This window comes from Chinchilla lanigera, unplaced genomic scaffold (genome assembly GCF_000276665.1).
Source record: "Chinchilla lanigera isolate Chin_1 unplaced genomic scaffold, ChiLan1.0 scaffold00034, whole genome shotgun sequence".
Lineage (NCBI taxonomy): Eukaryota > Metazoa > Chordata > Mammalia > Rodentia > Chinchillidae > Chinchilla > Chinchilla lanigera.
This window is the reverse complement of record NW_004955435.1, coordinates 20,642,017-20,655,456: the sequence shown is the minus strand read 5'-3', so window position 1 is coordinate 20,655,456 and position 13,440 is coordinate 20,642,017. Positions and strand designations below refer to the sequence as shown.

The 13,440-nt window shown below is 35.6% G+C and overlaps 1 protein-coding gene across 1 annotated transcript in view; it reads right to left on the bottom strand.

Annotated features, from left to right (window-relative positions):
- Man1a2 (mannosidase, alpha, class 1A, member 2) overlaps positions 1-13,440 on the bottom strand; it is a gene marked incomplete at its 5' end in the record, with an annotated part of 151,089 nt that overhangs the window by 28,349 nt on the left and 109,300 nt on the right. Inside the window, 1 exon segment of the mRNA XM_005389057.2 lies at positions 1,097-1,212. Within this exon segment, the coding sequence (XP_005389114.1) occupies positions 1,097-1,212 (116 nt within the window).

Here is a 13,440-nt window from a genome sequence, read left to right as displayed (position 1 = left end):
TGGATTATAAACATTTCTAGGTTTAAATTTTAACAACAATGAAAACTCTCCAAATTTTCAAAATTTAAGACTTTATAAAAAATTTTTAGAAATTCTGATCCTTGATTATACCTTAATTTTATTAGTTAACACAACCACTCCAAATAGTTACTGAGCAACACGTGCAAAGCACTATGGGCCACAAAGTCTAATTTTCACGCAGTTTAAAAAACAAACATTATGTTTTAAAAACTGTGATTAGGACTCTAAAAACGTAAGTATATAAAAGGTAATAATTTAATTTAAAAACATAATGCTGAAAACTGATTACTGACTATATTAAAATGGTACTGTTATACAAATACAGCAAAGGAATAATTAAATTCATCAAGAAGATACGGATTTATATTGAATCAGGGAAACTAAAATTTACCAAATTGTTAACATACTTTCTCTTTCATGGTTTTTGTCTAGAACCCTAGAATGACTCTTGGGACAAGTTTAAGCTGTCACAAACTGTGATATGAGGCTATATAGACACAAAACAATGAAATACTGTGGTTAAGGGAGCAAGCTCTGCCATCCAGACAGTTCAGTTCCTGGACCCATCATTCACCAGCTAAGTGACCTTCAACAAATTACTTAACCTCATTGCACATTAAGGTTTTACGTGAAAAGTGGTGATAATGATCATGTGATCTCATGTATGCAATGAGGGTTAGAACTGTGTGTGCTACATGGAATTGGGTTCCATTATTATTTACTCACAAGGTTCTCAATATATAGGTTCAAATGAGCATTTGAAAGACAAAATGTTTGTAAAACTGTATGTAAAGTCTGAGATTTCCCCAGTTTCTGTAGATATTAACTAAAATAATTTTCATAAATATATTAACTCTTCCTTCAATAATCTCTTTAAAATGTCACAAATAAAAGAAAATGCAATATAAAGATTATCTACTAAAACAGATACAAACTCTACAGTGAATCTAATAAAATCCTTATATATAACATGTATTTCCTGAATGAATACAACAAAATGATTACATTTGTCTAGCCACTATCAATAATTACATATTCAGTATGTTAAGTAGGAAAATATTCTGACAATAATTACCTCAATAGCATCATCATACATCCTTCTTGCCTCATGGTCTGTTTTATCTGACATCAACCATGCTTTCAGTAAATATTCATAAAAACTGTCCCCTAGACCACCAACTGATGTGTGATCTGAAACAAAAGAGAAAAGAGAAGGATACAGATGCAGGAAAGAAAAGGCAGAAGACAATTAGTAAAATAGTATTTCAATTATAATGACTATATTACAGGTCAGTAATTTTAAAATTATGCTGATATCCCCATTTCCAAAACATTTCAAATTTAGTTCTGTACATCATAACTATTTTCTGTACACATGTACCAAATATTCTAGAAAATTTCCTTTGGATGTGAAATTTTGTATATTTAGTAGTCTTTTTCTTCAATCACATAGTTTTTACACTATCATACAACTAAGCTTTTCCATAATTGAAAGTGCTTTTTATATTTCAATGGCATTAGATATATAATTAAATACAAGAGGTACACTTAAATCTGATTTAACCCACAGGGCTTATGCAAAAATTTTCTATATGATGGATAATGATGATTCCAGGGCCACAGACAGCAAATCCAAATAAATCTTTTTTTAAAAGCTCACAATTTTCTTTAATGCCATTTTACATCATATAAGCAGCTACTAACTTGCTGTGCTTCTTATTTACAGAATCTTACACATATTTGTTTGCGTTATGTATATCCTTATTCCATGTCACCCATACATTTAATACTAACCAATTTATCACTACAGTACCCATGGGAACCACACTTTCACCCCTTTCTAGAAAACCTCTACATTCTTGAACTTTGTCTTAAAATTCACGGATCCCATTCATATGAAAAGAAAACACACTTCCTATAACCTTTAACCTCTCCTGTTATTATTACCGATTTTTCAAATTGTAAGGGAAGGATGGACTATTCAGTGGTTTATGAGAAAAACCGTTAGCTATTAAGGGAAAATGCACATTAATGTTTACATTTTAAGCTAACAAAATAAATTCATGAATAATAGTTTAAAACTACATGTAAACCAGGAGAAAATATAAAAACACACCTGATTTTCCTAGAAATGATCATAAGCAAAATACAAAATGAAAGCACCATAAAGGTAAAGTTTATACTTTTATAATCTGTAACATACTATATATACATATATATATATAATATACATATTAAGAAATAAATTGGGAGGAGGTATTTGCAACACACATAACAGGAAAAAGACTAATGCCCAAAACAAAGATCTTTGAGTGGGAAATACAAAAGGAACAAAAAAGTAAACAAGTCAATTATTTTTGCAGTACTAAGAATTAAACCCAGGACTGAGCTATATCCCTAGTCCTTAGGCATGCACTACCACACCTGGTTTCAATACTTTACATAAGAAAGGCTGTTCAATTCCACAAGTGATCAAAGAAAAGAAACTTTTAAAAATGATATTCCATTGCTATCTATGAGATCTGCAAACATTTTAAAAAGCTGGTAACATCTAATAAAGTATATGATACACAGTTGCTTGAGCTGAAGGGTAAATTTCTAGCAGCTAACAAAATTTACCTAGAAATCCTAGCTGTGAAGTTATCTGTAATAATATAGGAAACCACAAATACAGATGCTTTTTAAATGCTTATCACAGAGTTGCTTGCATTAGTAAAAAATTAAACATAACCTGAAATGTCTCGCGAAGATGTTAAATATATTATAATATAAACATAATATATGGGCCGGGGTATAGCTCAGTGGCATAAGCACCTGCCTGGCAAATGCAAGGTCCTGAGTTCAATTCCTGGTACACAAAACAAAACAAAACATAATGTAGCAGAAAATGCCCCTCACCTAGCCAATATTCTTCAGTTTGTTAGTTGTTCAAGTGATAGTTCCTGTTCCACTTCTGCTTGCTCCTGTCTCTTAGAAACGGCTGGTCACTGTGATGCACACTGTATAAACCAATCCCCAGATGACAAGCCATTCTGCCTCTGCACTTCCTGCTTGCTTACATCATATAAGCCCTAGACCACCAGAGGGCAGGGCCTGATATTCTGGGAATGATCCTGATCAGTGCCTGTCTACGTAAATAAATCTGCCTCCAAATCCTGGGTGTTGTTCTGGTGTTTCTGCTTGACCTTGCAATACTATAGAGGGCTATGCAACATTAAATGGAATCAGGGGGATTAGTAATCTAACACTGAAAGGTATGTATTTGTATGTCGTTGGGTGGAAAAGGGAGGAAGTTAATAATAATGTAGTTTGATCCTACTAAAAATTTGTATGTTTAAAGACTATTACTGCACATACAGGAAGGATTTGAAAAGGCAACTACAGGCCAGGGATATAGCTCAGTAGCATAAGTGCCTGTCTGGCAAGCACAGGGTCCTGAGTTGAATTCTCGGTACAAAAAAAAAAAAGAAAAGAAAAAGAAAAGGCAACTGCTAACAACTGCTAACAGTAAGGAGTCCTTAAATTTTCACTTTATATACTTAAATACAGTACCCACATACATTTAAATTTATGTAATTAAAAATCATCTTTTGTTGTAGATAGTAGTAAATGGGAGAAAAGGGCTATCATTTATCTTAATGTCTACTAATACATTTATCTTAATGTCTGCTAATACTCCAATAAGTCAAGTGTACCTTAAATAATCATCTCCTCAAATTCATGTCTCTGACTTATTTTTTTCTGTCATAAGTGTACATATCAACTAAAAGTTCATCTGGTGTGGTCTCAGACTCTACATTCAACTGCCAAATATAATCCTTTTTCTGAGCTCTCTTATTTTACAACTCTTCTGTAAGATTTTGAAATTCACTCAAAATGGTCATTTATTTTTAAGTGAGAATTGCTAGCTTAAGCTGTTGTTTCCTGTTTAAGTGTGTAGAGGAAGGTCTCCTCTACTTTATATAGGTTTCTCAGTCCCTAACATTAAGTGACTGGGTTTTGTAAGAGACAGTTGGACGAGTAGAAGACAGGGCTACCATATCATCCCTTACTCTAAATTTCAGATGGAATAAGAAGTCAATGATTAAATTTCAAATAGCTTTCAATTCTCCACATATCTATGTTTAGGACCTGTACAATGATAGGTATGTTATGTTGACAGTTTATGGGGGTAAATTACACTTAGATACTAAAATAGCTGTAACAGATGAAAACATTTTACAATCATGAAAGTGAATACATACTTATATATTAAAATTACAGGAGAGACTAGTGTAGACAAGGAAAGTCCTTCACACTCAAAGTGTATTTGGGAGACATAAAGGTTACTGACATCTTTTGGGCACATTATCTGGTAACAAACCAAAATAGGGATTTTGAATTTTGTGAGAAACTATTTTAAAACAGAATTATCAAAACAACTAAAACGAATATTCCCATCAATATTGCAACCTCAATTTGGTGGTCATCTCAAACTTATATCAGCTTGACTTATGCTGTAACATTACCATCTGCTGCTCAGTCTTTTCTTAGGCTTCATCAACTGCTTAAAATCACACTGTACTTCAGTTGCCCTTGTATTTTAACCACTAGTTTTTGGTAGAGTTTTCAGTTTTCCCCAGACTTTCTGGCTGCCAATTTACTGTCTTCCATCATTCTCTTTTATCATCTTCTTTTCCCTCACCCAGTCATGACTGAGCCTCTCAATCATGTTATGTACACTTATTTGGCATCACCTCCTCTTTTATCCCCATGTAGACTTCCTCAACCTGACTGTTCTCAAAGTGTACTGTATAGCTGTCAGCTTTAAATTTGTTTTCTTTCTTCCCAGAGTTATATTCATTGTGTCCTCACTCCTACATCTTGGTCTACACCTGTTTTACTGAATAACGTTCTTCAATAATTTCCTAATAAAGTACGTTTCATACAAACCTTGCTATTTGAAAACGTCTTTTTATGTTCTCTTAATTTCATTTTATATGTGTTTCAAATTCAAAGTTGGAAATAATTTTCCCTCAGAGCTTCTTCAAAGTACCAGCAAGATGCTGACCTTCTAATATCCAGTATCACAGACAAGAAATCTGATGTTATCGTTTCTGTATGTTCCCAATCTTCATCCTCCCATTCAACCCACCTTTCCAAGGTATACAGTCTTCATTTTAACATGAGTTAAATTTAGTTAGTTCTTTCATTCTGTTTTCCACCCACCCCTATTTACTGCGCTATGGACTTTTCAAACTAAAAATTACTGTCTTTCAGTTCTGGGAAAATGGTTTTCTATTATTTCTTCTATTACTTTCTCTGCTCTGCTGTCTCAGTTCACTCCTCTGAAACTCTCATTTGCTGGAAACTAAACTACCTGATTGATTTTGTATTTTTTTTTTCTCTCAAATTTTGTCTTCTTTCTCTACATTCTGATAATATTTTAATATAAATTTTACTTTTAGTACTTTCACTGAAGTTTAAATTCATATTAGTTATACGGATCAGTGGTCTTCATTTTGGGAGATTTATTCATGCATATAGCATGCTTTGATCATTTCAATCCCTATTACCCCGTACCTTTTCCTTCCCCTTCCTTCCTACTCTCTCCTCTTCTCTAATAGTCCCCCTTCTACTTCCATGTTCTCACTTTCCTTCTCTTTGCCCTTCCGCCCCTTGCCTGAGTCCACATATCAGGGAAAACACACAACACTTGTCTAAGTCCGTCTTATTTTGCCTAATATAATAATTTCTACTTCCATCAGTTTTCCAAAAAATGACCATTTTTTTCTTTGTGGCTAATATTTTCTTTATTCATCTGTTGACAGACACCTAGGTTGATCCTTCAGCTTAGCTATTGTGAACTGGGTCACAATAAACATGGCTGTGCAGGTATCTCTACCATATGTTGAGTTTAATTCTTTCCAAAAAATGCTGAGGAGTGGTATAGCTTGATCAAATGGCATCTCACATTTCAGCTTTTTGAGGAACTTTCATATTTATTTCCATAATGGCTATAATAATTTAAATTCCACCAATAGTGCATCTTTTAGCCCACACCCTTGCCAGTATTTTTTTTCTCCTTGATGTTGCAGTTTGCAGTGAAGCCTCACGTACTCTTAGGTGGAATTTTTCAGAGCTGGCTGGATTAAGGTATTGGTATTGGGATTAAGGGTGTGTGGTACTAAAATTAGTCCACTGAGTGGAATTAGTACTGGGTGTGGATAATGGAAGCCCCACCCTGGGTGTGGGCAGCACCAATCAATAGGCTGATTGCATGCATGGAATATAAAGGGACAGAGGAAAAGCAGGCTGGCTGCTGCTTCTTTGTTTCTAGGCTGCTTTGCCCTGGCCTATTTCCCCTCTGAGATGCCCTTCTGACGTGCAACCCTGCCTTGGAACCAGAAAACTATATAAACCCTCTATAAACTGTTAACTGAAATAAACCTTCCGTCCTTTAACTTGTAGGTGTCAGGTATTTTGTCTCAGCAACAAGAAAGTAACCAAGACATTTGGTGATAGCCTTTCTGACTAGGGTTACAGGGAATCTCGGTGTAGTTTTGATTTGTATTTCACCAATAACTAACAATGTTAAACATTTCTTACACTTTTGCTAATTTGTACTTTTCTTGAAAAGTTTCTGTTCACTTCACTTGCCCATTTATTGACTGTATTATTTGGTTTTATTTGTGTGTGTTTGAGTTTTCTGAGTTCCTCATACATTCTGATTACTAATCCTCTGCTGGAAGAGTAACTGGAAAAGATTTCTGCAATAAGCTCTTTACTGGGTTAACTGTTCCTTTTGCTTTGCAGAACCTTTTTATAATCCCATTTGTCAATTTTTGGTATTATTTTTTGTGCTCCTGGAGTACTATTAAGAAAGTGTTTCAAAGTTTCAAGACTTTATCTTTGATGCATTTTGAAGTGATTTTATACGAACTGAAAGAAGTACAGTTTTAAGCTTCTTCATGTAGATATCCAAGTTTTGCAGCATCCTTTGTTAGAGAGGCTATCTTTCCTCCAATGCATGTTTTTGATCCCTTTGTCAAGAATCAGATAGCTCTGGTTATATGAAGTGGTTTTTCTGTTGTCTATTCTACTCTACTGGTCTATTTTTATTACAGTACTATGCTGGTTTTGTTACTGTGACTATTCAGCATGTTTTAAAGTCAAGTATTATGATTTCATCAGTATTATTCATTTTGCACAAAATTTCTCCAGTTACTCTGGGATATGAATTTAAGATATTTTTTCTAGTTCTGTGAAGAATGTCATTGGTATTCAAATAGGGACTACACTGACTCTAGAATGTTTTTGGCACTAAGCCCATTTTAACAAGATTAATTTTGCTGATCCATGAATGAGGGAGGTCTTCCCATCTTCAAGTACTTTCAATTTGTTTCTTCAGTGTTCTGCAATTTTCACTGTACAGGTTGTTCACTTCTTTGGTTAGGCTGATTTCTAGGTATTTTATTTATTTTTTGCAGCTACTATGAATGGAATTATTGTCCTGATTTCTTTCTCAGAAGTTTATTATTGGTATACTGGTAAAGTTACTGGTTTTCGTAAGTTGACTTTGTACTGTCACTTTGCTGAACTTATTTGTCAGATCTAAGTCTTCTGGTAGAGTTTTTAGAGCCTACTATTGGCTTCTTCCTTTCCTATTTGTATTTCTTTTCTTTCTCATATTGAATTGCACTAGCAAAAATTCCAAAGTACAGTACTGAACAGGACTGGTGACACTGGACATCCTTGTCATTCCTCATTTTAGAGGAAATGCTTTTTAGGTTTTCCCCACTCAGTATGATATTGGGTGTTGGGTTTGTCATGTGTATCTTCTATTAAGGTACCTTTGTATATACCTTGTTTCTTCAGGACTATTATCATGAAGAGATGCTGAATCTTTTATCAAGGATTTTCACTAAATCTACTGAGATCATCAAGTGATTTTTTTATCCTTGATTCTATTTATGTGGTGTGTTACATTTACTGATTTGCATATGTCAAACTAGGATGAAACTTGACCATGGTGTGTGATCTTTTTAATGTAATGTTGGTTTCTGGTCCTTTACCTCCTGTTAAGACTACACGTTTGCCCTGGGACTCTGGGTTGTAACCCCAGAGGACTGGAGGAATTTCCAAAAGATTTCCTTCGTCCTTCTCTAATCTGTGCAACCACTGGCTTGCCTACGCCCCAGTGTCTCTGATTTGGGACTAGAATGACTTTCCTTTGAATAATGTATCAAAGCCTCTTAGGAGTTTACAGAAAGGAAGGATACTCGGAGTTCCAAGCCTGTCTGGGAAGCACTCCAAATCTCCTCAACCTCTAGATGGGACCCCATCAACCTAATGTGTCTTTGTACTTTGATGCCTGCCCTAAGAATGAGATCAACAGTTACTATACAAGATGTGGTGACATGAGTTGGGAATGGACTGACCAGACCAACGATAAGTATGTTTGTCAAGGTTCTCAGGAATCCCCTTTCACAACAGGTGGTCAAAACGCTTTTGTTATATGTAGTAACATTCAAAACTGGTACTGTGGGGTCTGGAAATGTGCCAATGTACATTGGCCTGGAAGAGAAAGACCATGGAGTGTGTTGGTCTGGAAAAACTCCCCTTATAATGCAAAGCTTCCCCTTGCTCAGTCTCTAGCCCCTTCAGACTGCAGAAAGGGCTCCTCAACCCTGTTCAATATCATATATATAACCGCAATGACACCGTCCGGACAACAGGACACTTGTTAGTCATCCAAGTGGATGGAACAGGTAAAGATCTTGCAATGTTAGTTCACATTCAAAAGGTCTTTATTCCCACTATTTGAGTCCCCACCTCCAAGGTCTTCACAAACTCCTCACTAGTTCCAGACCTGTTACAGTTGGCTAATGGGACTCACGCTGTTCTCCAGTAGGTCAATCCCACTCTGGGAAAAGACTGCTGGCTCTGTATGCTGCTCACCACCCTCACAATCCGGGCTCTAAGGTTAACTCCAAATGCTTCCTGGTTCCATGTTAGTCAGTCTCCAGCAATCCTGCTACAGGCTTCCCCAACTCAAACAATGGGAAGCTCTGCTTGTTTCCTGGGAAATAGGGTTTTCCAAATGTGTCAGCTGAATGTGCCTCCATAACCCGACCTAGCTCCTTACTTCAGGCAAATAATGGAACCTTCTTAAGTGCTTTAAGGGGATCTACAGAGTATTTTCCCCATAACACATGAGCTTTAAACCTCCTGACAGCTCAACACAGGAGAACCTGACTTTTCCTAGAAGAGGACTATTGCTATTATGCTAACAAGTCTGGAATAATCAAAGAAAATGCCCGCTAGTTGCAAAAGCACCTCGAGTAGAGGGCCAAAGATAGGACTGGGTGTTTCTTCTTGGTGGAATTTCCTAGACATTTTCCCTTCATGGAGGGGAGTCTTACTTGGCCCTCTAATGACTCTTCTGGTGGTCTCTCTCCTGGACCCCTATGGGATTCACATCTTGACTCCATTTCTGTCTGAGCGCTTGGAGGCCATACACCATTACCTCCTCCTAAGGGCTACCCCCTCCTACCAATTTCTTAAAGCTGAGAAAGAAGAATCTTCCTTATAAAAACAAAAGGGGGTAAATGTAGTGGGAAAATTTTTAGAACTATAGCTTCATAATTGGGCCATCAGACTCAGTTGGCCTTGACTACCCAGCTGCGACTCAGACATAATGGACTCAGCGCTATCTGTCCAACTGTACAACAGCCTACACAAATACTCTGTTTTGCTAGTCTGCTTCAAGGAGCAAGCCATCCCTGTGAAGGTCAGACTAAATCTTGCTCACTTGCCTGGGACCCTGACTTCCCCTGCCCCCTGACCTTCCTGCTCCATGATAAATGGCTCCCTCCAATTAAACCTGCCTCGAACACTTCTGCCTGACAATGTATGACTAAGTATATGTAGCCAAATATAGACTAATCTATGTATGTAACCAATTATAGACTAACCTGTTATCAACTCTGTATTTCCTGCTTACAAAAAAGTGTAGAAGTTGCTGTTTTACTTTAAGCCAGTGCTGATGTTTTGGGAAGTGATCCTACATCAGCCTGCCAGTGTAAATAAAACCAGCCTTCCCAACTCCTCCTTGGTGCAGAGCATTTTCTATCCAGTCTGCTACAGTTTCAGCAATAGTTTGGTGGTCTGTGTTTACCATCAGGGTCCACTGTAATGGCTGGCAGCTTTACATGTGAAGAGCCTGGCACCATTCCCCTCCCCAAATCAGGAAGCTGGTATAAAATGTTCACCACTCTTACTGTATTCCCTATCAATTTCTATGCAATTTAGATTTCCTATCACTTATCTGTTGGTTCTAAAAATTTTTTCTTCAGTATCTCCCCAAGAAATATAATCTTTCTTTTGTTGTCTTAAATGCTTTCCCTACAGAGTGACAGAGGTGACTTCCATTTTACCATCTTGTAGTAAGTATTCATTGAAGTTTTAATGTCAGCATCATACTTCTAACCTGAGTTCTTCCTTGTTCTCTACTTGCTTCTTTTTCACAGACTCCTATTATTTTATATAGTGCCTTCAAAGAGTCTCTTCTACAAAATACAACATAAAACATGTATGTATAGAATTATCAGTTTCTTCTGGGATGCTGCTTTTGACTTTAAGTATTTTTTTACCATGAAATGTAACATGAATATAGAAAAGTATATAAAGACATAAATGTTCTTATTATACATCATTCAGGATAATGTCAGTACCATCAAAATACTCCACGTATCCCTTACCAATCATAAAGTTCCCTCAAAAGGTAACCAGTATCTTAATTTTGGAGTTAATCACTGATTTTTGTATTCTTTTACCATCTGATGTCCTCTTTGATTCTGTTTTACCTACAGATATATTTAAAATACTAATTAAAAATAATTCCCTCATAACTAGTTTCTATAGCTTAAAACTACTGATATTTGACCATACATGGCTATGTATCATTTATTTGCATATCTATGTGATAGTCAACCATTACTTTTCATATTCATGTTTTAAAATAAAGTTCTGAGTAGCTAGTATGGGTGGCCTCTAGCAAGGAGACCTACCTACTTGTCACTAGATCCCTACTTGTCACTAGATCCCTTTTTTGTGCAAGTTAAGTTGAGGAAAGGTGGGCTAACTGACATACTTTGATGCGCAAATAAGAATGAGTTTGTTGTGAGACTGAACCTGCCCAAATTTCAGAATAAAACTGGTATACCAGTATCCATATTGAAAGCTTTACCTTTCTTCAAGGAAAGTATTCGATTTTTTAGAAAGAGCTGCAGTTACATCTTCTGAATCTAAGGGATGGAGGTGGTGGTAAGTATTTCAAGTAAAGTCCATAGTTCCATACAACAATTTAGAATAAACACTTCTTTTTAGCTCTAATTTTTAATGTATTGAATTACTTGTACCTATTATTTATGAGTCCAAACATCTCTGGATTCTATTAGATACATTTTCTATAGTCTCTCTGTAGCTACTCCCAGCCACTCTGCACTGTATAAATTTGTTAAAATATCTTGTCCATTGTGATGTCACCCTTGCTTCGAAATCTCTTTACTATTACAAGATTGGCCCTTTTGCTTCTGTAGTTCATTTCATTATGTCTCAAGAAATGTGGATGGTCACAGCATGATCTACCAGGAACCAGCAGTATTACTCTCAACTTTCTCATTAACTTTTTTCTGCAAGTAGTTAATAGTATATGTGTTTAATTTTCATATCTTGTAATTTGCTCCTATTGTTTGCCCTATTACAATCACATTCAATTACACAGGAGCTAAAGGAATCTTAGTATTTCTTTATGATGAATCAAGTATTTCTTTATGATGTGAAACAAAGTTTATCACCATTGTGCTATTCAACATGATTTTAGGTAAGTTTTTTTAAAATTTAATAATAATATAACGACTCTTGTCAAGGTAGTCTTACAAATTCATGCAAAAATCCCACCTTACTTCTGAGACACCAAGCAATGTTATAGGACAAAATATTTATTTAAAAGATACAACCATATTTGAAAACAAAGTCTGCAGTAAAAATGAAATACAAAGAAATTCCTAGTGTTAAATGAAGAAGTTTCTGTTCCTTGAAAGCAAAGTAATCAAAGATATCTGGACATCCCTCAAGGCAGAAAAATTATTTGAAGAAACCATTGTGGGCTCTGGTTACAGAATGGGTTTCCTAGTAGGAATAAGCAGAAATAGCTCCATAATAAGACTGGACTATATTTGAGAAATGTATAAAGTGCTCAGAAAAAGCAATAGCTGTGATTCCAGTACAAAAGAGACCCAAGTTTTGAACTGATGAGCCAGTAAAGTTAATAATAAATTTACCAGGTAGGCAAGAATCAATACAGGTAGTGGAAAGAAAAACAGCATAAAGTTCAGATTCTATATGAACTTATGAATTAAAATTTCAATGAATATAATGAAAAAACTAAAATCATAAAAGGCTAACAAATTCAACTATATAAATGTAATTCAATATATCAAGAAAAAGCAAATAATGGAGCAAACTTTTGAAAACAGCTTTAGCATAAGTGTATATACTTTAAAAGCATTTGCTGTACTTTGGATCTTCAGGTTGGTAAGGACATGCTCTCCAGAGTAGTGTTACTGAAGCGGTGGAACTCTGAGAAGTAGGACCCAGCAGGAGGTTTTTAGGCCGATGAGGGCATGTTCTCTGTTGGACTGTAAGACCCTGGGTCTCTTCCTCTCTTTCTGTTCACAAAGTGAAACCACTTCCCTACCATGTACTCCCACCATGAGATACTGTGCCAAAACAATGGGGCCAGTTGTTCATATACCAAAACCTCCTTACTGCCGTAACAGAAAGCTAACATAATTTCTTGAAGGAAATGAGAAATCTAAAAGCAAAACTATAAAAATTTTAGTAAAACATAGCAAATGAAGATTTTAATATACCTACTTTTTTGGTTGTGGGGTTGGGATAGGGTCTTGCTATGTAGCTCAGGCTGGCTTTGAATTCACTAAACAGTCCAGGCTAGCTTTGAACTAGTGGCAATCCTGAGCCTCCCGAATGCTGGGATTAGAGGCATGCACCATCAAGCCTAGCTTAATATACCTACTTTATTTAAAGTGATCAATCAGAAAAAATAGATAATGAACCTGAAAAGTTCTGTTTAACATGCTAAGAAGTCTGAATTATCTTGAATCTGCTAAATATAAGCAATTTGATAGAAGACATAATCAGCTTACATTTCTACAATATCTAGCTCAATTCTTCTTTACAGTAAAGTGATTATGAAAGAAATGTCTAAGTTTCCATTTTCAATTATAAATAAAATTTCATAACTATAATAATTTCCCTTTAAGGCACTTTTTCTTTTTTAATCCAGTTGGACCATATTTAAATTACTTTTAATCCAATATTTTACAGTTTCCAACTCTTCAATTTGGGGAAACA